Genomic DNA, 26590 nt, shown 5'->3' on the forward strand with positions numbered 1-26590 from the left:
GAACTCTTTTTTGGTTCATTTTGTAGCTAATTATAATTAAGGCAACGCATGTTAGTTTGTATAGCACCATTTGTACACATCCATAATGTGTTCCAAAGACAAAGAAATAATTATTTAGTCAAATAAATAAAAACATTCTAATCACGATTAAACCTACGTATTATGAAACCAATTTTTCAAGGTTTGTATCAATGCTTGTCTCTTAGCAGAATTAAATTGGAACAAAATATCAATAGACGTGATACTTCATCCTGGTGTAAAATATCAACACAAAATTAGAATTCCTTCCCCGTCATCCCCTTGTTTGGTTTTACCAGAATGATTGTCGTCATTGTCAGGCAGGGTGACACTTATCACAAGCTAGCCCATGACACATGCAATTCGGATATTAATTCATAAACCTTGGATTATTGTGTGCATTGCAGATGAGTGTTATCTTTTTATGAGTTGACTTGTATTATAACCGCACACAACATTCACACATAAAACAGTGGTGAATATTATCTTATCTACCACCTTTGTAATAAATTCTTAAAAATAGTAACGAGACTTTATGGACACCCTGTAGTGCACATTATAATTTAGACTAGTTATTTTTATAATAGCATAGCACAACATAGTGCATTAGATTTGCATTACAGTACACCAGACAATAACAATCTGGCCTAGCATAGCACAACATAGCACACTGTAGTGTGGCTCCTTTTCAAAGTTTTTACATTTATCTCATGATTGTTTTTTTTTTTGTTGTTTTTTTTTTTAAACTATATGAAGGTTTGTAACCTGCAAAGCTAAGAACAAAATGTTTTACTATTATTATTATGTTTTCTTAGCACAATAGCAATGAAAGAGGATTTAGGTCAGTACCTATTTCTCATGCGTCTCCTGTATGTTGTGTGTACGTGTGTGTCAGTGTGTGCGCCCGTGCTAGTTAGGGTTTCCCCCACTGTCTCCAGGCGGCGCGATGAGGTCATTGTTGGGGTTTAAACCCAGCATAATCCAGGAGATAAAGGCTGGATTTGGATTTAGCACTCAAAAAGGGTCATGAAGCTACAACGATCAGACTCCCACACAAACCCTAAACTATTTAGACTGTTACACAAACAAGAATAGGCATCACTTTTATTTTCTGTCCCTTTTTTACAGTAATTCTATGAGTGATTGGGAATGGTAGAATGATCTTTATTAACTATCTTTCCAACTAACTTTCAAGTAACTTTAGAGATCTGAAAAGTCTGCCTGACTGTGACTCCACACATTTTACTTCTGTCTTGTATTTGACCTGCTAGGCTACTGTGTTCCTTTGAGTCAAGTATATATATAAGTTGGCGGAACCAGTGATCTAAATAATAATGAGAGGAGTGTTGCAATTGCCATAACAAATCCTTCGTTCCCAGTGTGGCAGACGGGGAAGAGGGTGGGAGTGTAGTTGGCTCCCAGATTATGCACCAATTAAACTCCATCCAGAGAGCGTTAATAAGGCTTGAAAAGGATTTACACGACCCTGTCCAGTCAAATGCTGCGCGCTTTGTGGATGACATCATTTGGATCACCTCACATACCAGCTGACCCGCCATTTACAATCCCCCCACCTTGCCTAAGAGTAGCCACACGCGCAGCAGGGCGTCTACCTGCACCTTCACCGTCTACGTCAGCGTTCATCTTTTCTTTGATTGGACGACAGCCTCCATTAAACCCCGCCCCTTATCCCCAACTTCTTCCTCCGTTGCGCTCCCTCTCCTCTCCTCTCCTCCCTTCCCTGCCCCTGTTTACAGACTACAACGTGAGCCGCGGTCGTCGTATATAATCCCGAGTGAGGCCGTGTAGCATCCTCAGAGAGGAGACGAGATGGAAAAGAAGGTGTAAGGAAACAAAACAAGCATTTAAAAAAAAAAAGAAAGGGAGGGAGGGAGGTAACGGATTGAAGCGTGGATTTTGAGCGACGTCACCGTCAGTGAAGGTTGGATGCTGGGGATGAGGATGCGACTAGCGTGATACGTGTAAAAGAAACAGCATTCACTTGTATTTTTCATCATTTTCTGTTAAACGGAAGAGGATTTAAGACCACGAGGATGGACGTGCGCTCTCAACACTGAGGTAAGAGCCAGTTTACCCCGGCATTTAAGATGCGGCAGTCATGTTAGCATATATATCATAACCACGGGTTCTTAAAATGAAGGTTGGGAACCTAAAATAGGTCCTGGGCCCATTTTTATTGGCTCCTCTATTGCAGTAAAATGTTATTAGCGCCTTATTCATGGCAACAGTCATTATGACAATACTTCATGTTACTGTTTGCATTACTGGGGAGTGACAATTGAATTTATCAATTTGGTTTTGTGTTGGGCACTACAACAGAGTTAGCAGTTTAGAGGTTCTATGTTCAAACCATCCATATTCTTAAAACTCGCATGTTAATTTATTCAAAGACTCTAATGTGTCCCCGCGATTGACAGGATCAAGCTCACCCGTGACCCTACCGAGGACAATTGGTTTAGAATATATATGGATTGGTTTTACCCTGAATTTGACAGTATTAGTACATTGTAAATCATAGTAAATACACAGACACGTAACAAAACAGCATTTTTCAAAATTAAAAACAATATTTTGTATACAGCATCTTGAATGGAATTTCCAGTATTTGTGATGCAAAGGTGATACGCAAGATTCACATGAACTTGATCTAATATTGTTCAAGCTTTCTCTTTATTTATCCCCCTATGGAGAAATTTGTCTTTCCACTGGACAGCTGCACAATCCAATCCAATACAATCATACATCAACATCACACATTAACACCACACACATATCCTTTTGCTTGTTCATGTTGGTTAACTTAATTGAGGGATGAATGAGTTTTTTTAATCTGAACAGTTTAGTACATGCTGGCTGATCTGATCATATTTTTTTCTTCAGTAATAAAATGATTGAGCCATTACCAAGCCCAGTGTGTTGGATGTGCAATTAAGGCAGGTTGGAGGCCCCAGATGTGTCTCCATAATAGAAATAAACAGCGTAATAGCTCACATTGTCACGGACGACCGTATTCCTTCATTTGTCAAATAATTCATGTGTGCTGCGAGCACGTATGACTTTACTGGTGGCTCGGATATGGATGTAAATATAGCTATACACGGATGCCATGGCAACAGTGTGAGCTCCTCTCATAACTGCATCGATATGGTTCTTTTTTAAATGAGTAATTATATTACATCTTAAAAGGATGATTACAGGTCTTATGCTATGATTCATTCTGGCAATAGCTTTAGTTAGAGAAGATTTAAATGTTACGTTTTGGTTTTGTAAATCTTGTGTTTGTCTAATGGAAGAAGAAAAACAAAGATGATAAGCCTCAAATCACTTTGATGCATCAAAGATTCTGCCTTAAGAAACACTTGCTTCATTGGTATGTGGGATTGTGCTTTTCTAAAGCAGTATAGTTTTTTTTTTAGCTGACCCAAATAAGACTGAATCTAGGGAAAACAAATGTGACATTAATTTAATTAATGTCATTTTGTTCCTACCTGTTTTGCTCGACAAGAAATCCAAAGTTGTCTTTTATATGCTTTCAGAGACACTTATATGCTTTGATGCAACCAAATTTGCATCGTTAGGACTAAATCTGCCATGCTGAGAGGCAATTATTTCACACTGAATTGATTTGTAACACGTCCTACTCTCTTTCAAGGCTGCCCGTTCTCCAGTTGTTCCCCCATGGCCCTCATTCACGAGCCCCGCGCCCCGTCTCCATCCCTCTCCGGCTTCAACACCCCTCTCTCCGACCCCCCGTCCTTTCGCCGGCTCGATGCCGAAACGCCCTGCACCCCTGAAATGGACCTGACGCCGACCCAATGCGTCCTTCGGAACGTTCTCTCTATAGATATGGGGGGCACGGTCGAGCCTGGAGGAGGAGGGGGAGGAGGGGACGGACCGACTCCAGGGCCCCACCAGACGCCAGGCGATGAGCAACAGGAGCACTTTGCCAACAGCGTCCTCAAGCTGCACGAGCATGACGGCGGTTCCGCCAGGACGGAGGGCGAGGGGACGGAGGCGGACGGCAGCGCCGTGCGGCGTGAGGCGGCCAACGCCAGGCTGCAGTGCCAGTCCAACGGAGGGGGCGGCGGCTTTCTGGAGGGCTTGTTTGGCTGTCTCCGACCTGTTTGGACTATGATCGGGAAAGCGTACTCCACCGAGCACAAACACGACCTGGACGGTATGTTTACTCACCACCTGCTTCCCCTCCAAGCACATCATTAAGTACTCCGATAAAAGCTAACATGAGATACCTTTTTAATTCCACACTGAGGCTTTGCTCAGCTAATTAAATGATAATACCCCCAAGATTAATTTCATTAAACAGTTGTAAACCAGGGGTGAGGAGTACTTTTCTTATCACTATATTAAATTAAGTCCTTCAAGGGAAATATCAAATTTATTAAAACAAAATGTGAAGCTCAAATACACGCTTTTACAAAATTGAGGCTTGATTGTTGAACTATAATTCCAAAAACAAGTATAAGTAAGTATATAAAGGATGCCGAAATAACGATGATGAGGTCAATTATGTATCTTCTGCCGTCTGGTGAAATAACATTTTATTCTTCTGTGTAGGGCTACAACAAATAATTGACTACTTTGATTACAAAAAGAAAAGTCAAGGCTAAATCTCTGTCGAAGCTTTGCAGGGATCATTTCGCCAAACACACTAGACTCACATACGACTCTGTGCAGTACTAAATTGGCTTCTAAAGGAACCAGACACGCCATCTTCGATTATATATTAGAACGGGTTAGAGAGCAGAATACAATGGCCATTAAATTGTTGAGGGAAAAAAAAGAAGGGAGCGATGACGAAATAATGATGATGACGAACGGGTGCCTCTGATAAACAACGGACCACCAAAATTGATTGATGCGCCCACCTCTGGTCGTCAGCATCGATAGAAGATACATTATTTTTCATAAATAAATAATACTCTTCAGAGCAATGAAGTGAAACTGGATAAATACAATACCGTGACACAGTGGTTTTAGCTTTCCCTGTTGTAAACAAAAAAAATTTCTCCAGTCAGAGGTTGAGATCCACCATCAAAAGCTCCACCGGGCTTATTTCCACCCGCCCCCATACCCACGTCGGCCTGCTCGTGCTCGTGCCCACCCCCACCTCCGTCCTTCCTTCCATCCATCCATCCATCCGTCCCACTGCAGCCCTCTAATGAAGCCGGCCCCCTCTGACGCACTGTTGTTTATGTCTGCAGCCACTACAATAGCGCAGCGCTCCCGTGGGACTCCTCTGCCAAATCTGCCTCATGTATTATGCATGGCCACGCTCTGACCCTTCTGCCTCTCATCTCTATTAACCTGGCACACGCGGCGCGTTCACGCACACGCGTACCCGAGCACCAATAGAAACAGTTTAATAAGCAGCGCCTGGCGCAAGCCAATAAAGTGGCAGAATACCAAGTCTAACATGTTCACTCACACGGGTGGCAGATTTATATCTAGCCTTGTCTTCATTGCTCGCTGATATTTTATCTCTCCCCTCTTTTATATTTGATTCCCACCACCATCCATTGCTCCTCCTCCTCCACTTCCTCCATTGTCTCATTTTTTCACCTCTTTATCCCCTGGCCGTTATCGCTCCCAATCCATCTGCACCTTACAGCCCTCGCTCGCAAAAAAATATACAAGTCGCGTGACACTCAGCCAAGGTCAAACGAGCCAAATCTTCATCTGCTGTAAAATACAATCATCAAAATAGTGTGTAGAAGTTATTTTACCCAAATCATATTTTAAAGCTAAATAAGTAAAGTTCTTAACTCATTTTAATGTTAGCTTTGCCCTAAATTAATGCCATTTTTTTTTCTATACAGTTCTAATAATCAATTCACCCGTAACGCAAATTATATTTCTAATGTCAAAATTGAAATATTAATCTCATCAATGAATTTTCAAAATATGTACAAGAAAACTAAGCTCAGCTTTTTTTGGGCCAAATATTTATTTATTTAAATTCATGAAGAACAACAACAAAAAGTTGTATTGATTCAAGGTTATGCTTGATTATTTACTGAGCCTCGTTAGCACATAATCAAGATTGTTCATATTTCTTTAGATGAAATGCACTTTTTGAACCGAACTACATTATAAAACTTTCTTCTTTATTGAAATTTCTCTCTCCTTCCTGCTCCAAAAATGTTCAATGTCAGGAGCTCACGTAACTAAATGCTAAAAGTCCACATTAAAGCTCCGTAATTCTGGATGCTCTCTTTATGACAGCCAATCTAATAAACGTGGTAAAGTCTGCATATAGCTATGGAAATCAGCGAAGTGATTTTAAGTAATAGCCTCCTTGGCAGAGGTGTGTAAAAAAAAAAAAAAGCAGCAATAAATCGAAAGTGCCTCCATGGCGACAAAGCACTCCTCTGAAGCAAAGCGAAAAAGCAGGAAAATTGCCCTTTATTGATTTGAAGCCACTGGGCCTGAATTTTTTTTCCCATTTAACACACAAAGCAGACCAGCGGAACCCTACCACATCATTTCAACCTAAAGACATTTAATTAAACGTCTCATTAGCCACGGAGAGCATTAATCATTCATAGCGTTCTTATTAATATGACAAATGTGTCTGAATCTTGTTGTATATCTTTTCCGCATTAACAGCCTGTCGCCGGCCGACCCTTAAGGGGATCCCCCTCACTTCTCTTCCCCCTCCCCCTTCCCGAGTGCTGCACCCTTGTTTCCCATCCGCCTCACAAAGGTGCTAAGGAGGATTTGGGAGGCTGAGGCAGAATTACATGCAGGAGATTAGGAGCTCCCGCACTAACTTCACACTCATTACGTTCAATTGGATCCGCAAAAGAACACGATAGCGCCTTAAATGTTTTGCTAGCTTACTGTAATGTAGTATTACGGGCTACTAAATGACTTTTTGGGGTGGATTGGTTGGAATTGATTAAAGGTGCAACATACATACTTCCAGCCATTGATTTTCTGTAGCACTATAAAACAATGTCATGAAAAATGCCGTGCTGAGCTTGATGTCTCTCAAACTTTAGCATCACACTTGTATTTCAATTCATTGACTTGAGTTACTTGACTTACTATTTAGTCCAAATTAATCAGCAAAATGAATACCACTCATTAAAGAATAATGTGTAGAACGATTTAATACTGTGAGGCTCACAGGTTCGTTCATTTTTTCAGAGGCGTGGGAAGTCCCCTTTGAGGAGATATCAGACCTGCAGTGGGTGGGCAGCGGAGCCCAGGGTGCCGTTTTTCTGGGCAAGCTTCACGGACAGGAGGTGGCGGTGAAGAAAGTGCGCAATATCAAGGAGACGGACATTAAGCACCTCCGCAAGCTCAAACATCCAAATATCATCACTTTCAAGTAAGTCGACCATTGTTGATGATTTGGGTTATCATGGGTTGGCTTGACGCTCACCCCCACCCCAAATGTCATTGCCTATATTAATAGTCCTAATGATAAACCATAAACTGTGATTCCAAAACAGTTTTATATCATTTTTTGAATTATCTTCAGTCTTCAAAATAAACGTTTATAGATTATATTTGTTCTGTCCAACAGAGGAATCTGCACCCAGGCTCCGTGCTACTGCATCCTCATGGAGTACTGTGCCCAGGGCCAGCTGTACGAGGTGCTAAGAGCGGGCAGGAAGATCACACCGTCGCTCCTTATGGACTGGGCCATGGGTGTTGCCGGTGGCATGAACTACCTTCACTTGCACAAGATCATCCACAGAGACCTCAAATCGCCAAAGTGAGCTCCATGGACCATCTGGAAAATAACGACCCGGGACACTGCTGACGAAACGTGTTGATGATGATTTCGCTTTCAGTATTCTTATCACGTATGATGATGGGGTGAAGATTTCCGATTTCGGCACGTCGAAGGAGCTGAGTGACAAGAGCACCAAGATGTCCTTTGCTGGTACGGTGGCCTGGATGGCCCCCGAGGTCATACGGAACGAGCCCGTCTCAGAGAAGGTGGATATTTGGTATGTAGCCTTTTTCCTTCCCTGAATTCATTGTGTGCCACTCAATAGTGTCTTATATGTTATATTAGGGGTTCTTAAACGTTCCCCATACAGGGGAGAACATTTTCATCACATACTGCATGTACCCCTAAATGTCATAGGAATTAAGAAGCTGTCTATGTTTGAGAAAAAAGAAAAAACCTAAATAAATGATGAGACCAACAAAAGACAAGGAAGAACAAGTGAATTTAAAAATGCAATTTTATTCTGAAATAACACTTTTTCTTCTGAAAATTATTTTTTAAATAAGACTATATCATCAAATAATAACCCTGTTTTTTTTAAACAAAATTGAGATTTATTTCTAATTAAACGTCTTTTGTTCTAAATAAGAAAATAATTTTAGGATGGCTAAAGTAAGGACGATTTATATGATGTCCATTTCCCTAATTGCTGATATTAAAATTATGTTTCATTTCAAATTATTTTGGCTGACAATGCTGACAAACCCCAAATTCAAAACCCCTGGTCGACTCGAGAAACTACTACTGTACAGAGCGAAGGATCTTGTTTCGAGAAAATCTATCATAAGATCTCATTACAAGAAATTCTATAGGCTCCCCGCCATGTTTGATGGTGTGCCCTGTGATCAACCCTCAACTCTCTCACTACTCATCCTTTGCTCCCTCCCTCTTCATCCCCGCTTTGCTCTTGCCTGCCTCGTAAAAAAGGAGCACCGGCTAATTTAATAATTGATTTGCCAGATGCTGCAGTGCTCGGGAGAGGCTGGAATAACCTTCCAATCCTGCGGCTGCTTTGGCCCGGGGCCAGCAGTGCATTAGCCGAGAGGTGAAAACAGGATTAAAAAGCTTTTCCATGCAGAATGGCAGCACATCATCTATGCATTTCATAGAGTGCCTCTTAATGTATGTAAATCACTGGTCACTTGAACATAAGAACACACACTTAGATTACACTTAAGTTTAAGTTCTTTAACTCCAACAAGCAACCCATCTTATTGGACAAGACGTTTGATTATTCAAGCGAGCTACGAGATGTCGACGTTACAAATGTAAACATGCCATCTGGATGCTGGAAGTGAGTGATAGTCTCGGCTCCTTGGATACATTGTCACCATAGCAACAGAAGGAAGGTGCCAACAACTGACGCTCTGTAGATTGCCAACCTTCCCATAGGGACTCATCAATAACAACAATGACTTGGGCGATACCAAAGAAATATTTCATCACTTCTTATCAAATTGCTAAAAATGTATCATTTCCACATCCAAAGGCTTGAGGAGCTCAAGCGAGATAAACTGTCCATCATAGATAAGGGTCGCAAGGAAAGCGAGACACATTTCCATAAAGTTTCAAGCGTGACATTTAGATAACGTCACCTTTCACCTGTTCCTGTCAAATCTTAGTGGAAATAAATATGTATTGTGTGTGTGTGTGTGTGTGCGTAGGTCTTTCGGCGTTGTGCTTTGGGAGATGCTGACGGGAGAAGTGCCCTATAAAGACGTGGACTCCTCGGCTATCATCTGGGGAGTGGGCAACAACAGCCTGCAGCTGCCCGTACCTGACAGCTGTCCCGACAGCTTCAAACTGCTCTTGAGGCAAAGCTGGTGAGCAGACAGCCAGATAACCCAAATTGTGCTTTGGAGATAAACGCACACTTTCTGTTGCCGCAATTCTGACTGATTTGTATTTCCAAACAGGAATTGCAAACCAAGAAATAGACCTTCGTTCCGACAGATTCTCCTGCATCTGGACATCGCTTCAGCGGACATCTTGTCTACCCCGCAAGAAACCTACTTCCAGTCACAGGTAAAATTCTTCACCTGGAAAAGGCCACATTTAAAACCAGTTCTAGATGGATATAATATAATAACTAAAATTTTAAAATAAAGGTTTTTGTTAATGAAATAAAATCAGCTTTAAAAATAAATGTAGAGTAACTGAAACTAAAATTATAGTGAAATTTTCTGTAGTTTTTGTCAAGAATTGTAGGTTTAATTTTAAATATATTTGGAGCCTCTTATTTGATTTCCCTCACGGCATTTCTCATTCTGATTAATGAGTTCAATGTGGCGTGGTGTGCATTTGCATTTTTAATTCTAAAAATAGATTTTTACAGCTCACCCTGTTCTATACACCCTCCATTATTGCTTAGTCTACTTCCCAGCGATGCTTTCAATGCCATGTGCTTTTCAATTTTCCCCGTTTTGAAGTGCACAAAAAGCTTTTAAGCTGATTCCAACGCATGCCAGTTTACACAAAATCCCACCAACGAGAAACGGGTCAATTAAAAGTGACTTCCCAAATGTTTATCCACTGGAAAACCCGTGAAGAGCTGCCATTAATAATTGGCTGTCAAAGGCGTGACATTTGTTTCCAGTCTGGTGCGGCTACAGCGGGGCCCCCTTCTGGCCTCCTGGGAGCCTGCTAATGATTGAGCTTCCTTTGAGCCTTCCAACACACCGCTGCTGTTATTTCTTTGTGTTTGTCACGTTACACTCGCTAATTCCCGCCCAGCCGCCCTCATTTTAAGCCACTCGAGTGTGTCATAGCAAAAGGAGGGTGTGTGTGTGTGTGTCGGGTAGCCGAGAAAACACGCATTCACTGGATGGCGGCCTATTTCCTTTAAAGGTCACGGCGCAAAACCTCCATCAGGCACTCTCCACTTATCCTTTATTTCTCCCCGTACCCCCCAGCCCCCATCTCGATCCTCCACGGTTTCGCCATAATGGGTTTTTCTTGTGACGTCAAGAAGAAGAATTTGCCGCTGCTGGAGTGTATTGATTTCTCTAATGGTGTGGAGCAGAGAGAGCGCAAAAAAGGGGGCCTGGCGATATTGAAGAGTGCACATTCAGTCCATTAGCTTAATAAGAAGAGCATCACTCACGCATAGAAAAAAAACACACCCACGCACACACATATTTGACCTCCACGCTACGACAGGTATCAAATAACGGTTGTCACGATTCACCAAGCGTGTGTCATGGTGTGTTCGTGCCATGTCAGTTCATGTTCATTTTTGCTCCCCGAGTATTGATTGTCATTAATCGCCCAAATGGATTTTGTCTGTAATGTTTCTGAAGAGCTGAATGTTATTTTAATGCATTTGTGTTATCGTCAGGCGATTTAAGTGTTGTTCTTTTTGGAAAAAGTCCTTGTCACAGAGGTTTAGTGTTTTCACTGGGGTTTTTTTGTGGTTTGTTTTTAGGCCGAGTGGAGGGATGAGGTCAGGCACCACTTTGAGAAGATCAAGTCTGAGGGAACGTGTCTTCACCGCTTGGATGAGGAGCTCATCAAACGGCGCAGGGAGGAACTGAGGTCAGATACCCTGCAGTGTAGCCCTGACCGCAAAATGCAAATACATGCCAGAATCCAACCTTCACGGTGGTAAAATTCAAAGGAAGGTGACAACATATCACGTACTGAAGGAAATAACTTACGTGAACAGGTGCTGTTCCATCGAGAGTTGGCATCGATCCCAGGGAAAGTGAAAGATGTGATCCACATTTGTCGCAAATTGCCCAGGCAGTCATCAGTAAAATGTTTGCCACAAACTAACACTCGTCTCGTGTTTGCCACAAATTAACACACAGCTCGTGAGAGGTTTTGGCATATTTGTTGCATAAAGTCCAACCACAAGCCTTTCTGTGGCTTAGATGTAGAGAAAAGCAAAAGGCCTGCTCTACCTGTTCAGCGAGTTAGAAATTGTGAGGGCGGAGTTAGTGGGATCAAACCAAAAAAGGCAAGGTTAGTGATGTCACAAACCACAAAACCTAAAAAAAAAAAAATCATGTCAGAGCCCTTTAAGGGAAAAAAAATGTGAAGAAAAAAACAAGTGGTGTTTTTCATGCTTGCATTAATGCATTAAATTGATAAGAAAATAAATAACGTAAAGTAAATGAATAAAAATGTCATAAAAATCTAAGAATGCCTTATCTTGCAAAAGGCAGAAAATACTAACAAAATTATCATCATTGATTAAATCTGGGTGCCGTAAGCGTAATCATTGTAATCAATTAGTACAATAAAGATGTATGCATTAAGTTTAGTCTCAAGTCAATATTGTTTCCCTCCAACCCCACAGACATGCATTAGACATTCGGGAGCACTACGAGAGGAAACTGGAGCGAGCCAACAATCTCTACATGGAGCTCAACGCCATCATGCTGCAGCTTGAGCTCAAGGAGAAGGAGTTGCTCAAGTACGAACGCTCACCTCAGCTCAGCTCACCTCCAGACGACCTGCGCTGTCCGACGTGGCTATCAAGTGAATATTTACTGTGTTACCTCAGGAGGGAGCAATCGCTGGACAAAAAGTACCCGGGCTGCTTCAAGCACCACAGTTCCAGACAATCGGCCTCCTCCAACTCTATGGAGAAACTCATGAAGAAACGCAACGTGCCTCAAAAGCTGCCTTCTCACAGCAAAAGGTCAGTTAGCAGCAAAGACCTGATCAAAATGTCATCTTCATAAAACCGATTATGAACTTTCCCAGGCAACGTTTTAGGTAACGTTTCAAATATTTCTGAGAAACAAAAAGGAAAAGAGCCTAATAATAAAGGAAAAACTAGTCCAAACGTTGAAGACAACCAGAAGCTGTTTGCAGGGTAATACTGACCCCTTGTGGACATTGCTGGAAGGAACGCGTTTATAAAACAAAGATAAAGCCTAACAGATTTTTTGAATGAAGTGCATCCTTTGTGTCCTTCAGGCCCGACTTACTCAAGTCAGAAGTCATCCTTCCCAAACTGGACTCCTCCATGACCCAGGTGACCATCCCAACCAAGGGCTCCACGTCGCCCGGCCGCTCCCGCCGTGGGAAGCCTCGCTACAGGAAGGCGGGCAAAGGCAGCAGCAGCGAGCTGGCTCAGCTGAAGGCCACGCTGTCTTCGTCGTTGGCCATGATCAGCGCCACCACGTCGGTCCCCAGCAGCAAGCAGCGTCTGGACCCCAGCGCCGCGCTCAGGGGCCTGCAGCACGACCTGCTGCTCAAGAAGATGTCGTCCTCTAGCCCCGACCTCATCTCCACTACGCTGGAGGCGGAGGGACGCAGGAAGGGCCAGGCCGCCCCCGGCCTGGACCGCGCGGGCAGCCAGAGCGCCTCGGCCGGGCTAGAGGACGGCGGCCCGGACGCTGGCCCAGACGTGAGCGTCGAGGCGGAAGAACAGGCGGAAACGCCGCCGCGCAGCGACACGCCCAGCGAAGACGCTGCCTCCGTCCCAATTGCCAGTAGTCCCGACTCGCCGTGCGGCAGGGGAGCGGCGGCGAGGCGGCCGTCGTCCACCGGGACCCCTCGCCTCCCTCAGGATGGCGAAGAGAAGGAGGAGGGTGCGGTGATCACACGCTCGCCCAGGAGTCAACGCCTCACGCCATCGGCACTGCTCTATAGGGCAGCAGTCACACGCAGTCAGGTGAGTAGAGATGGAGCTCAACAGTAAACTACATTTAGCACTTCCGTTTACGTCTCATCACAGTTGGATGACTTCTTGAATGAATGTTCTCAACAGAGACGCGGTGTGTCATCCGAGGAAGAGGAAGGCGAGGTGGACAGTGAGGTGGAGCTACCCAGAAGATGGTAAGTGTTCAACTACCTCGTGATGGACATTTCGTGTGTGTGCTCAAACTAAAGTAACACATTTTCAAGTATCTTATAGTATAAGTATGTAATGTTGAAGCTCCTAGCACACTTCACTTCACTTGTTATCATGAATATCCATCCATCAATTTACAAATACGGCTTCCTTTGCGTTTGTTCTCAGGAGGCCGGCGAGCATGAGCAAATGCCAGTCGCTGTCCACGTTCAGCTCAGAGAACCTGTCGGTGTCGGACGGCGAGGAGGGCAATACAACAGACCACTCGCACAGCGGCACACCCGACGTTGTCAGCACCAACACGGATGAGCGTCTGGACGACAAAAGCGACGACCTCCTCTCGCAGGGCTCCGAGATCCCTGCCGACCCCGCCGCCTCTGACGGTCTGTCTGAGAAGGAGGCTGCCGTCCGCCACGTCAGGACGCAGCTGGCCACTCACGAGCTTAACTACGATGAGGTGAGTTTTAGGGCAGTACTCCTTCGGCCTTAAGGTTCAAAGGTGCACATTTAGTATAAATCAATGCTCCATTTGTTCTCATTAATGTACAAAAAAAAAAAAAAACACATGCCTTACCCCCTATAAATACTTGAGACTCGTTGCAGCTATGTGAATAACTGAGCAATTTTTTTATCTGTGTAAACCAGAACTAAAGGTCATTTTTCTTGATTCTTCTCAAAGGTTCTCTATGACGACTCAGACTGCGATAGCGCTGAGCTGGACCACCCGGGCGTGGAGCCCAGCCAGAACTGGTGACAGCCACCACCAGCCCAACCCCGTACACGAGGTCATTGAATGCCTGGTTTTATCAAACGCACACACGCACGCCCACGCACACACACGCACGCACGCACACACAAGGCTGGTCATGAAGATTATGATCAGACTGAACAAAGTGTGTGTGGTTTCTCACTGTCACGTTACAGAATACTATCAGGTTTTAGTTGGCCTACTTATGCACTTGTTTGTCTCTTAATTTATTTTTTACTTGTGTTTAAGAATGTTTACATTATGTTGTTGTGGATTACGTTGCCATTTTCTACATGTACATAAAGAAAAGCCGCCAGTGTAAAATGAACAAATTTCTAACACGCGAGATTGTATCGTTTGAAAAAAGGTGCTGACATTTTTACTTGTGGATCACATGTACCTTTTTTTGTTTTTGTTAGTTGAATGTATCCTTGCTTGCGCATCCCGACGCAAGTGAACAAAAGAGTTATGTGAACAAAGAAGCAATATGTTCATGAAAGTCTATAGCAGTGTTTACTTGACAATTTCTCTGGATGTATATACTTTTTTTTAGATTAAAAAAACAAGCATGATTCTGGTATATAAATATTGGATATTTATGGTTTAGACGGCAGGAGTTTTGTAAAGAGGAACCACTGAATGCGATACAATAAACATGGCAGATTTTTAGCTAAATGAGATCGATTTTTCTTCATCTTTTATTCCGAGCACCCACCCACACACACACACACACACACCTATTAAATGGCTGGTGCTCTCAGTAGCAGACAACCTCTATTTGTCCTATGATAAGAAAATATGCAAATTAACAAAGCTGTTGGCATGTCTAACAAAGAGTAAAAACGCTACAGCGCCCTCTAGTGCATCACGGTGCAGTTACTGCAAGATGCATGACCAAGGAAGACCATTCATATTTGCTTGCCTTTTTTTAATACTGCATTACAATCCACCTATGACATCTAAAAGTAATATTTAATGCTAATTACAAAGGACAAACAGCCGAGGGAGTGTGTTTAGAGCATTTCACATTTTTATTTTTTTTAACAAATTTGTGGCACCCAAGATCTACAGTCTCAGACAAAGAAAAACGTGCACAAATGTCCTTTTTTCCTGCAAATAATAATCATTAAAACAAAGAACTGAGCAAAGGAAAGAGCAGGAAACTAGTGTTAGCTTACAACCCCTTCTTTGCCTTCATTTTGTTTTCTTCGTAATAGCCTCATACCTGCTGCATGTGTCCCCCCCCTCCTGCCCCACTCTTCCTCCTGTCCTTTGGTAGTTAAAAAAAATACTTCTTCCATTTAAAACAAATATTCCAACTTTTTATGTCTTTTTATAAGTATTTAGCAGTCTTTACAACAAAAAAATCTTCCCCCCTCAAAAAACCCAGACAAAAGAATTTCCCAGCCCGGCAAAAACAAAACATGATCCAAGGAGGGGAATGACATCAATAGGGAACGTGCCTATGACGCATCAGCGATCCAATGTGCATCTACTACTCTGATGTGTAACAAAATACATTTTTTGGGGGATAAAAGAGTAACTCTATTCTTCTGTATTTTTTCCAAAAAAAGCTATGCTGTACACAACTAAATCTAAATCTTCTTTTGTGGCTGCACTGAAACATGGAAGCTAAAAAAGGGCGTCAAGACAAAAATATAAATTTAAAAAAAAAAAATGTTTTTTGATTTAAGATCTCATCTCCCCAAAATCGGGGTCCTATATTCCTAGTTCATGGGTGGACTAAAACAAATTTTAAAAAAAAATAAATAATCATAAAGGCTGTGGATGAAGTGATGCTAACAATAAAGGAAGGAAGTGGTGTTATATAGGTGTAATATAGATTTCTGTTGATGTTGTTGGTGGTGGTGAGATTTAGTGCAGACTGGGGGTCTCAATCAGTTGGCTGCCAATCCGGTGGCCTCAGAGGAAAGCCTGGAGCGGGACAAATACACACATACAATGCTTGGTTGGAGACCAACACCATTTATATCCCACCAGGATTTTTTGCACAATTTATAGTCGTGAACAAGAGCACGGGCGGACATTACGCGAGGTTTAGTACAAGTTGTGCATTTACGTTGCCATGTTGCAGAGTGGCTGCGTCGAACTGTTGGAATGAAGGGTGTGAAAAGGCAATACGGTGTCATTTTAGTTCCCCCCCCCCCCCCCCCCCCATACAAAAAAACCCATGGAAAGGAAACGAAAATCTACATTTGAAGAGAGGCTGCGCCAAAGATGTCAAGATAATAGTGTGCATGACAAATGCTTTTTTTATTTTTTAAATCACAAAATCTACGTATTATATTATCTAGATGTATTAAACTGCCTCGTGGGCTAAACAGACTAAGACACCATGTTCCTGTTCATTATGCGCCAGATGTCTTCATAGGGTGTGCAGTTTGACTTTATTGTAGTTTCAAAAGACAGTGGCTTACTTCCTTTACATTTTATGTAGGGCAACATTTAAAAGCTTACCCTAGACAATCATGCCAAGTCCTGGAACAGATCAAATATTTCCCAAGAGAAAAAAACAAGTGGCATCTTCAAAGATGAAATAGTTTTAAGGAGTGGCTTGTTACAAATGCTTTAGTATATTTAAGATGCTAAGAACAAGAGTGGGCTAACTATATTTTATTTTTAGGTTGAGTGGATAAATGAATCGGTGATCTCTGGCTCACTGTGGGACTCTGTAGTGACTTCCAAAGTGGGACCTTTACTGATCTAAATCACGGTTGAGTTGCAAGTTCGACAAAAATGGGGCAGTCCTTTTTTGCACGTAGCCTGATTATTCAACTTGCGCAAAACCACCTCAAAAAGTGAGCTTCGGACATCGACAGAAAACTCAAAGTATGGGCGGTACACAATTTGACAGAAGTAAACAAGTATTGAGGGGGATTACTACCCTTTTTTTTTTTTACTTTGATAATACTTTCATGACAATCATTTGATTGGTATGATTTGAATTCTTAAATTAAAATTAAATCTGGTATCCAGTAATCACTGCCATACAAATCACAAAGATATCAATTCCAGAGTTTACCTCAAACATAAAACGTGCTCAATTGAACCTGTCTGATAGCTATAAAAAAAAATTAAAAAAATTTAATGCTGGTGACAGGTTCAGCATGAATGGCAATTTACATTTTATATTTCTGATGAGAAAAATTGTCTTTAAAGGGAGAGAGGAAATTTGTTTTTGTGGAATTCAGCTCCACAATGGAAGTCCCACACCGCAGGCCAGACATCAACAAAACATGCTGCCAGTCAATGACTTGTACACATGCGTACATCTACCTACACAATGTCTTGGGTGCATAGAGCCTTAAATAGAGAAAGTGGCCAAGAGTGGCCAGTGGACTGATGATGAGGAATTCAGACTTTAATTTAAATGATAGAAATTAGGTTCATAGAAACAACCCTCGGCAAAAAAAACAAAAACCCACAACGCTCAATTGGAATTCATAGTGTGTATACCTGAGCGTGGACTAAAGCTCCTTTATGTACATTGGGCGGGAAAAAAAAAAAAAAAACCACTCGCTGTTACCGAGGTGATGCCTAAACAAATTACTAGCACAAGCATGACATCATCTTGGGAGAAAGAGCTGCTACCTGAGCACATCTTAAACACACACAGAGGGAAAAAAAAAGCCTTCAGCGGACATCCGCTCTGCATGCAAAAGTCACTTAGTTAGAATAGTAATCATAACAATAATCACACTTGACAGGAAAGAAAGTAAATTAGGCAGCGAACTGTGAGCGCGCGTGTGTGTGTGTGTGTGTGTGTGTAAGGTTGCAAAATTCTGGTAATTTTCAATGTTGCAAACTTTCCACCAATGAAACAAATTGGCAATTCAGATTTAGTTTGGGGAAAATATATTTTAGGATGAAACTGAAAGAAAGAAGTACAGTTGTTTGTGTGACTTATTACAGATTCAAAGTACTGTACTGCAGTAAATAAACGGTGTTTCGTACTAACGCTTAATCTGCCTTTACAATAAATGTGGACACGGACTTTGAAATTTACCGTGAACTTACCAGAAATCTTGCAAGGTGTTGTGACGTATGCGAGTGTGTGTGTTTAGTAGACGTGGCCAAAGCAGGTGTAGGCAGAGGACGTGTTAGTAAGGGGAAAGCCGTCGCCGCTTGGACTTGGAGCCCAGCTCGGGGGCCATTTTGGGCTCAGGGTTGGCGGCCCCGCTGACAACATGGAGGGCCAGCAGAGGCAGGGGCTTGAGTGTGAGGAGACTGGACACACAGGCGGGAGAGGGGTCGGAGGAGGATGTGGTGGAGGAAGGAGGAGGAGGAGGTCCAGGAGGTAACAAGGACAGAGGGATGGAGGCTGAGGGGGGCACCACACAGGAGGAGGAAGCAGAGGAGGTGCTAGTAGTAGTAGCAGCAGTGGTAGTAGAGGTGGTAGTAGAGGTGGAGGAAGGGCACGGGCTGCTCGGTTCGGGTTTCAAGGAGGAGGAGGAGGAAGAGGAGGAAGAGGGAGGAGGAGGAGGTTTAGAGGACTCTACACTGTAGAAAAGGAGACAAGGAGAGAGAAAGAGGGACAACACAGTCGGGATGGGTCACAGGGCAGGTTGGTCAGTGGGCAAATGGCGGAAGGGTAGGTCTTTTGATGTTGATGTTGTTGGGGGGAGTGTGGGGGGGGGCCGCGAAACGTGAGCGTGTCATGTTGACCAAATAAAGAGCTAGGTAAGCTCTGCTGCATGCTAATACATGGTTGTCCAACAAAATGCATGCCAATCTAAACTCGGGGCATTATCTACTCAATAAATTATTTTGTATTCATGATACAAATTCTTATATTACGTTTATTAATGCGACTAATATGTGACGAAAAGTGAAGAAAACTGCCCCCTTGCATTAGTCTTTTTTTTTCTTGCTTGACAACATTTCCTACAAATTCATCTATTGTGCTTTTTTTTTTAATCTATCTTCACGTATTCGTTGAAAGAAAAAAAAAAAAGTCAAACAAAAATGGGGTGCAAGGGAACTATGTTGAAGCAAGGGACGGTGCTTTAGTTAGACCACAGCCCTATTTACTAGCTTTGCCATCTTGCAGCATCTCTAGGCAATTCTAATTTTATTTAAGGCGTGTCTCATTCACTCGCGGATTTTCTCCAAAGCTGATTGTGGAAATTTGACCCCAATGTTACCGTTCAAAATTGAATTTGACTACGTGGTGGAAACGACCGTCAATTGGCGGTGTGTACTGACCTGGCGTTGATGAGGTACTCCGCCAAGCTGATGCTGGCAGGTGAGCCCGTGATGGTCACCTGTCGGTCGGTGGAGCCGTCCACCGGGTTCGCTATCTTGATCTGGGCGCCCGACATTTGTCTGATCTCATTGATCTTGGCGCCTTGGCGGCCAATGATGCATCCGATGAGCTGAAGAGGAAGAATAGCTTAAGCCACAAATAGTTATACGCAGGGCTGTGGACTCGGTCGGATTTTTGCACAGAGTCCGAGTCCGGCCTCTTGACCATGAGTCCGAGTCCGGATGTCCATTTTTTCTGTTAATTCATGTGACTGCTTAGTCTTTATTCAAGGCTAATTTAGATCAAAATCTAAATAATTACAACAATTTAGTGATGGCTTTGTCTTTATTAAACATAAACGAATACAATAAACAGATACTTTCAAGGTTTTAATAATTTATTACTAGGGGTGTAACGATTCATCAATACACATCGATTAATCGATATAATGCTCTACGATTTATTGGCATCGATGCTAAACGTAAACATTGATTTATATCGCCGTGTTTGACCTCGGATATCAGACGCGACTTTATTTTGAAATCCAGTTCATTGTTGCTCGCTTCCTCTTTCCGGGAGCAGTGCGCGCGACGTTGTTGTGTTGTGAGCAGAGCAGGCACGTGAAAGGGGAGTCGACAACTAGTACGCGGCTCCTGGGCTGGTGCTATGGCTAGTGTCCAAAAAGACGAGGAAATTTGCTCCCCTTTAGGCTTCAAGTCATTCGTTTGGAAGCACTTTGGATTCCAAAGAAAAGATGGCTCAACCGACAAGACACGTGCAGTTTGTAAATCCTGCCATGCGGTGATAAAATATTCAGGGAGCACAAATCTCGCCGCACATTTAAAGAAAAAACACGACATCAAAGTTCAGTGTTAAAATAAGCACTTTGTATAGTACAATACTCCTGTAATTTCCTAAATAAAGAGTTTGCAGTACCTTGTTGATTTTGCGTATGAATTGTTATAAATCAGGATATTGTTCTATATTTTTTATTAAAAAAAAAATTCTTTAAAAATCGCTCATAGAGCACTATATCGCGATATATCGTGAATGAATCGCAGCAGGCTTTAAGATATCGGCAAATATCGTATCGTAGTTCTTTGTATCGATATGATATCTTATCGTGACAAAACCCGCGATTTACACCCCTATTTATTACACCATTATAGCTCAGACATTTATCTAAACACAAATAATTAGTGACGACCCCTTATTTGGAAAGCGAAAAACCCATGTCGTACGGCGTCAGCACTATGTTGTTTTCAATAAAAACATGAACTCACGTTTGTGTCAGTCAATTTTAATTTTTATAAAAGGATTATTCTCATTTGATGTCTTTAATTTCATCCGCGTTCTGCCATTGAAGCGGGGTGCATTCATCGTTTTTTTTTGCTATAATTCGAGGTAGTCCACCCTCACCCAAAGTTAAGGGTTCATGGGAATATTATTGTCATAATTGTTTGGACCATATGATTATTAGTTATTGATAGATCTTGAAGATGTCAAGTTATAGGTGCATAAGACTATGTTGTTCATGCATTATAGCACGTTCATTGTAAGAGGGGAAGAGATGTTGTGTATTTTGGGCTAACTCAAATTACGTAGTAGAAAAACCCCGGAAGTGGGATGGGCATTCTGTGTTGTTGAGGTGGTACGCCCTGTGAACGCACTGTGAGTAAGGAATAAAGCAGTTATTATTCACGTCGTTGTCCGACCTATTCTTGCTATCTAAGAACCTGGAAAATAGTAAGGATATAACATATCACGCGTCATTACGACGAATTTGGTGGAGTTTTTACTGCTTCTTCCAACTCCTACCGCGCTGACTGTAACCTGACACTCTCTGGCTGCGTCTTGCCTCTTTTTTTTTTATTGTCGGACTCGGTGGACTCGGTCAAAATCAGCACCAAGTCCTGCAAAAATGACAGAGTCCGAGTTCCCGAGTCCGAACAGAGTCCACAGCCCTGGTTATACGTAATCCTGAAAATGTATAGAAGTATGCTTACCTCGTTTGGAATTTTCATCTCATTAGAACTGGTCTGAGCGGAAGCATCGATTCCTAACAAAAAATATTTTAACAACATAAGAACTTGTCGCACGTCGGCAACCTGGGTGTCCAAGTAGAAAACACGTACCGGTGAATCCCTGGTTGCTGTGCGCGATGGGGAAGGGGCTCTGCTGCATAGCCAGCTGGTGAAGCTTGGTGAGCTGTGGAGAGATAGCAGCAGAGGAAGACTATGAGAGGAAGAGAGAGGAGAGGGAAAAGGAGGATAGGGGAAAACAAGGAGAGTGAAAAGGGGAGGGGGGCGGGGGGGAACACGACACAAATCAAAGTCAGCTTGAAACATTCGAATGACATATCTGAAGGGAAGTACATACAACACAGCAGGCTAAGAGGGGGGGGGGGGGGGGGGGGGTGAAATGATCTTTCTGGCCGTGTCAATCAAGACCTAGCATGACCATCCAAGAGTTGCTTTTCACTGCATGGGTCAGGTCAAGTGACAAAATTCAATTTTTTCGTGTCACAACTGGGACATGAATCATTGCAGTATGATCAAAATAAACAATGGATGCACTTTCATTCAAATTGACATTCAGTGCCATTAAATGGAGAGTTCTGCTGTGTAAACGCAGTCTTTTGAGAATGCAGAAAATTTGATACGGCTCTCGTGGTGGTTATATGTTGGTGCACTTAACGTGTAAGCAAACAACATTCTTTCATTGTAGCACCACTACTGAAATAGGAATTTCTGAAGACAAAAAGGGGAAGGATAATAAAGTCAGGTAGCAAAGGAAAATCAAGGGAAACAGACAAGGGATTATTTCAAGGAATAACAGAGAGTGAGCACCAGATGGCCAATGATGGAGCCGTGGAGAGTCTGGACAAAATAAAGCTGGACGGACACACTGACGGGACCATGTTAGACCGTCAACTCGACCTATGTAAACGAGAATCAACTACCCAGCTCGAGAGAGCAAAAGGTTCCGCACAAGTTCATTGGGTGACACATGCACATCTGTCATTAAAGCAAGCACAAGGCAAAAAGATAGTGGGGGCTTCAATAATATATAGCGGAGAACACAATAGTGGGGGCGTCAATAATGATATAGCGGAGAACACAATAGTGGGGGCGTCAATAACGATATAGGGGAGAACACAATAGTGGGGGCGTCAATAATGATATAGCGGAGAACACAACAGTGATCAAGAGCTCTTAGAATGAGACTTGAAAAGATTGCTCTTTGAAGCTGCACAATTCATCTGCTTTATGAGCTGTCGCTCGTGGCCCTTCACTAAAAACGAACTTTCCCGTTTCCATCTGACAAACGCAAAACTAGGTGGCCGGCGTGATGTTTGGGGAAGGTGACATGAAGAGAGAATGGGTGGTGTCAGCATGGCTTATTTCTCTCTGCAACAAGCAGAAACTTCACTTACATCTGGCTGTGGAATGGCGTGCTGTCCTTGTACCGCATAGGCCTGAAACAAATGAGAACAACTTTCACAGGCCTTGCATCGGTCGCCGGCTAAAGCTAATAAAAAGGATCAACAACAAGTCCTGTCCAAAGTCTCCACATTTCGTGTAAAGCAAACCTCTTTGGGGACATGAAAGAGAAATGGAGGAAAGCCAGAGGAAGGCATAGCTTCTTTTCAAGAAATACGCCCGAACACATTGACGCAAGATGTCTGACAACTAGCAAATGAACGTGGGCGTGTACCTGTCCGCCTGCGAAGATGACGGGGGATCCCGAAGGTTTGGGTCTGTAGGGAATCGTGACGCCCTTCGGGGGGGACTGTGCAGGGGGACACGCAAGACAGATGCATGAGCATATCCTCAGCGAATCAATGTGTTTGAACAAACAAAGGCCAAGCCCATATGAACTTTACTTTAACGCACACCAACTTAGTCTTCCCTGGTAGAGGTTCCTCCTTACCTCGAGCATGACCACACAAATCTGCTTGACGCACTCAATGATCGACTGGGGCGTTCCAGCTATGCTAATGGCACGCTCCGTGGAGTTGGGCAGCATGTCACCTGCCACTTGGACCTGAGCACTGGTTGACTGACAGCACAACAAATCGAAGGGGAATGAGGCAGGGAAGAAGAGCAGGGAGGGGAGGAAGAAGCAGCAGTAGCAGACTCTTGTTTGGCTACCTCTCGGATTTCCTTGATCTTGCAGCCACCTTTGCCAATGAGGGAGCCGCACTGACTGGCGGGCACCACGATGCGCAGGGTCACCGGGGGCCTGCTGGCGGCTGTGCTGTTTGTCATCGAGCTGCTGATGTCCTGAGGACACAGTGCGGTCCATTTAGAAAAGTGATCCCTCGCCAATTGTGTTGTGACGGATTATCAGGTGAGCTGGCGCAAACCATCCAATTTTACTTAGTCTGGAAAATGTTGTATTTACTAAAAATAATCAACGTTGGCACCACTGTATTTTTTTTTTTTACAATTATTTCAATATGAGGTGGTAGCTTTACTGTAGCAGCCCTTAAGATATCACTGCATATATATTCTGGCAGTTTTCTTGGGTGATGTGCCTTGACTCAGTAATAGGTTGGGGAAACAGTATGGCTGTCCATCTGCAATTTTTTTGAGCAAGAGCCACACCTCTTCCAGTTTATCAATGATCATAGAGAAGGCCTTGAAGATGGCGGTGGTCGGCCCGGCCAAAGTGATGATTCTCTCGGGACAGTTGCCCTCGGAGATGTTGATGCGCGCCCCGCTCTGCACGGAAAAAACAAGTGAGGGCGTGAAAAACAACCACTTGGCAATAACTGTCACATTGTGCTTATTTGGAGAGAAGGACACGCAGGAAAGTCACCTCTTCACGCATCTTCTTCACAGATTCACCTTTCTAAAATGCAGGACATAAAAATAAAGTTCAGTATCAGAAAAACCCCTTCCAACTGAATTATGCTCTGTCAAGTCTCACCTTTCCAATGATGCTGCCAACTTCCTGAAATGACAAAACACTGTTCATTAGATTTCATCAAATATTGGAGAAATACATTTGTAGTCTTAACGGTTCTTTTTTTTTTACCATGAAAACTATATCAGGCCCATTTAATATTTCAGAGTATGTAAATACACTAGTTTGCACGAAACAATTCTTACAGGTTCCACTGTTAGGACTGCAATGCTACACGATCTCTCAACTGTACCAAGTCAATACCGTGACACATCACATCAAGTCCCCAGAGGCAGGTCATTCAGGTGAATGATGCCATTGCCTCCTGATACCTCACCTTGCCGTGCATGAGCAGCCTAATGGTAAGAGTGACATTGAGCCCTCCTTCAATCACACCGGAGTCCATAGCTGCAGCTGCCGTGTGTGGGCCTTCCGTGCCGAACTTAGGGGGGCCGGGTTGGTCTTTGGTCACAGAGAAAATCTGGAGGGAGGACAGCAGCATAAGTACCCAATGCCTTGAAATAATGCCGCTATTCTTAGCAATAGATGGTATTGGTATTTGCCCATCAGTACCTAGAATGGAGATCAAAATTTTCTTAAATGGCTGTGAAGCAAAGCAAAAAAGAAAAATTCAGCTCTACACCAGTGGTACAAATTTCAGAGTTTTGATTAGCTGGTAATACGTTGTTAGCCTACTTTTATGCCAAAATTGTCCTTTTAGCATGCTAGTTAAAGCCAGACATTCTACTCGTGCACCGAGCTGTCTTACTAGCGGGGACAAAGAGTAACTAGTACATAGTGACGAAGATGAAATTCAAGGCTATCAAAAAAATGCTCTAGCGGCTTTCCAAAGTTAGGGCATAAGCTATCTAGATAAGCAACCTCAAAGGACTCACAAGCACGCCTCCATATTATTAACGTTTAACTTTATAGTTCTAATATCAATATCAAAATCCAGTTTGTGTGAATATAATTTGAAGTTTAGAGAGTTAAGCAGAAATAAATTACGATAATACGGCCGGCACCGCTTGCCGGCTAACAGTTTCGTCATCACTAGCAGCGTGCCAAGTCGGCGTCTGCCCCCTCAAATCCATTACAAAACACTTTTGATTTCTTCTAAAGACTTCGAACATAACTACACAACTCAAATGTCCCCTACATTGGGGTTCGGGCGTTTACTTTAGGATAAAGTACTTTGATTTGTAGAAAATAGCATTTTGGAGGCTTTTCAATCGGGGGCTTGGGAGGGGGGGGGGAATGAATGGAGCATGCGCACGCTATTTAGCATTGCTAACTACCATCCTGTATTTTAATACCAATAGTGACATTTTACTTGATTTTGTATGATCTTTATGATAGACTACACGCTGATCATAAAACATTTGAGTAAAACAATGGGATATAGGGGCTTGAAATAATCGTTAAACTTGACGTTTCCGGTGCAAGGCTGAGCTAACAAAGCTAATTTTAAACGGCGCACTCACCGTGGTCGCCGCGGCCTACTAGCACGATGCTAAGCTAAACTAAGCTAAGCGCAATTTCTTTCCGCTTCTTCGGACCACAACAACACGCGAAACATAAACAATTAAGCTCAGAGGCCGAACTTACCCGGTTCGAGCGCTGGAAGGTGACCGGGGGATGGGTTGGGGTTGTGAGGGTAGAAGGGGAGAGGTTCGGGAGGGTAGAAACCCAGGGGGGGAAGAGTTTAGAGAGGACTCGGGGGAAGAGGGAAGAGTGATGTGAGATCGAGCTTCACTCTTATGCACAAAGACAACAACATGGCGACCTCCGAACTTTCCCCTTTCACCCAAGCCGAACCTACATCCTGTGTGCGATACGCCCAATCTGGATAAAATACATTATAATAGAAAAGCGTTATACGTACTTTGGAAAATGGAAAACACACAGATAATTTTTTTTTTAAATGTGAGTAAAAAGTTTTGCGTTGTTGCTTTGAGACGTTCACGTGCATTCATAAAAGTTATGCCTAAGATCCTCTCGAACAATATTTGAAAATTATTATAACACATGTATGTTGAGATGACTCAACAGAAA

At 43.0% G+C, this 26590-nt stretch overlaps 3 protein-coding genes across 11 annotated transcripts in view; 1 reads left to right on the plus strand and 2 right to left on the minus strand.

The window, feature by feature from the left end:
* myg1 (myg1 exonuclease) overlaps positions 1-11705 on the minus strand; it is a 28914-nt gene extending 17209 nt beyond the window's left edge. For both annotated transcript variants that reach the window (XM_061290530.1, XM_061290527.1), the window contains exon 1: positions 11461-11705. In XM_061290530.1, coding sequence (XP_061146514.1) covers positions 11461-11553 — 93 coding nt within the window. In that variant the 5' untranslated portion in view covers positions 11554-11705. The remainder of the gene's footprint in view (positions 1-11460) is intronic.
* On the plus strand, positions 1771-15032 carry LOC133161844 (mitogen-activated protein kinase kinase kinase 12-like). The gene is made up of 14 exons (XM_061290518.1): positions 1771-2097; positions 3692-4216; positions 7210-7393; positions 7592-7783; positions 7863-8021; positions 9469-9627; positions 9721-9829; positions 11229-11338; positions 12105-12221; positions 12312-12449; positions 12731-13430; positions 13527-13594; positions 13779-14067; positions 14290-15032. Exons 2-14 carry the CDS (start codon positions 3718-3720, stop codon positions 14362-14364), a joined length of 2799 nt encoding a protein of 932 aa, XP_061146502.1. The 5' UTR covers positions 1771-2097; positions 3692-3717; the 3' UTR covers positions 14365-15032.
* Positions 15033-15366: 334 nt separating this feature from the next.
* On the minus strand, positions 15367-26351 carry LOC133161845 (poly(rC)-binding protein 2). 8 transcript variants are annotated; one of them, XM_061290520.1, is made up of 14 exons: positions 26144-26351; positions 25109-25139; positions 24873-25016; positions 24560-24583; positions 24449-24481; positions 24235-24351; positions 23779-23910; positions 23558-23686; positions 23342-23416; positions 23061-23102; positions 21760-21859; positions 21631-21683; positions 19585-19754; positions 16748-18879 (listed from the first exon to the last, which is right to left on the minus strand). In XM_061290520.1, exons 3-14 carry the CDS (start codon positions 24939-24941, stop codon positions 18480-18482), a joined length of 1344 nt encoding a protein of 447 aa, XP_061146504.1. In that variant the 5' UTR covers positions 24942-25016; positions 25109-25139; positions 26144-26351; the 3' UTR covers positions 16748-18479. The 8 variants fall into 8 exon arrangements, with proteins under 8 accessions (XP_061146509.1, XP_061146510.1, XP_061146504.1 ...); XM_061290525.1 differs by lacking the exons at positions 16748-18879; positions 25109-25139 and adding an exon at positions 15367-16293 and having other exon boundaries at positions 26144-26340; XM_061290526.1 differs by lacking the exons at positions 16748-18879; positions 25109-25139 and adding an exon at positions 15367-16293 and having other exon boundaries at positions 21760-21832; positions 26144-26339.
* Positions 26352-26590: the final 239 nt, after the last annotated feature.

This window comes from Syngnathus typhle, linkage group LG11, assembly GCF_033458585.1.
Source record: "Syngnathus typhle isolate RoL2023-S1 ecotype Sweden linkage group LG11, RoL_Styp_1.0, whole genome shotgun sequence".
Taxonomy (NCBI): domain Eukaryota; kingdom Metazoa; phylum Chordata; class Actinopteri; order Syngnathiformes; family Syngnathidae; genus Syngnathus; species Syngnathus typhle.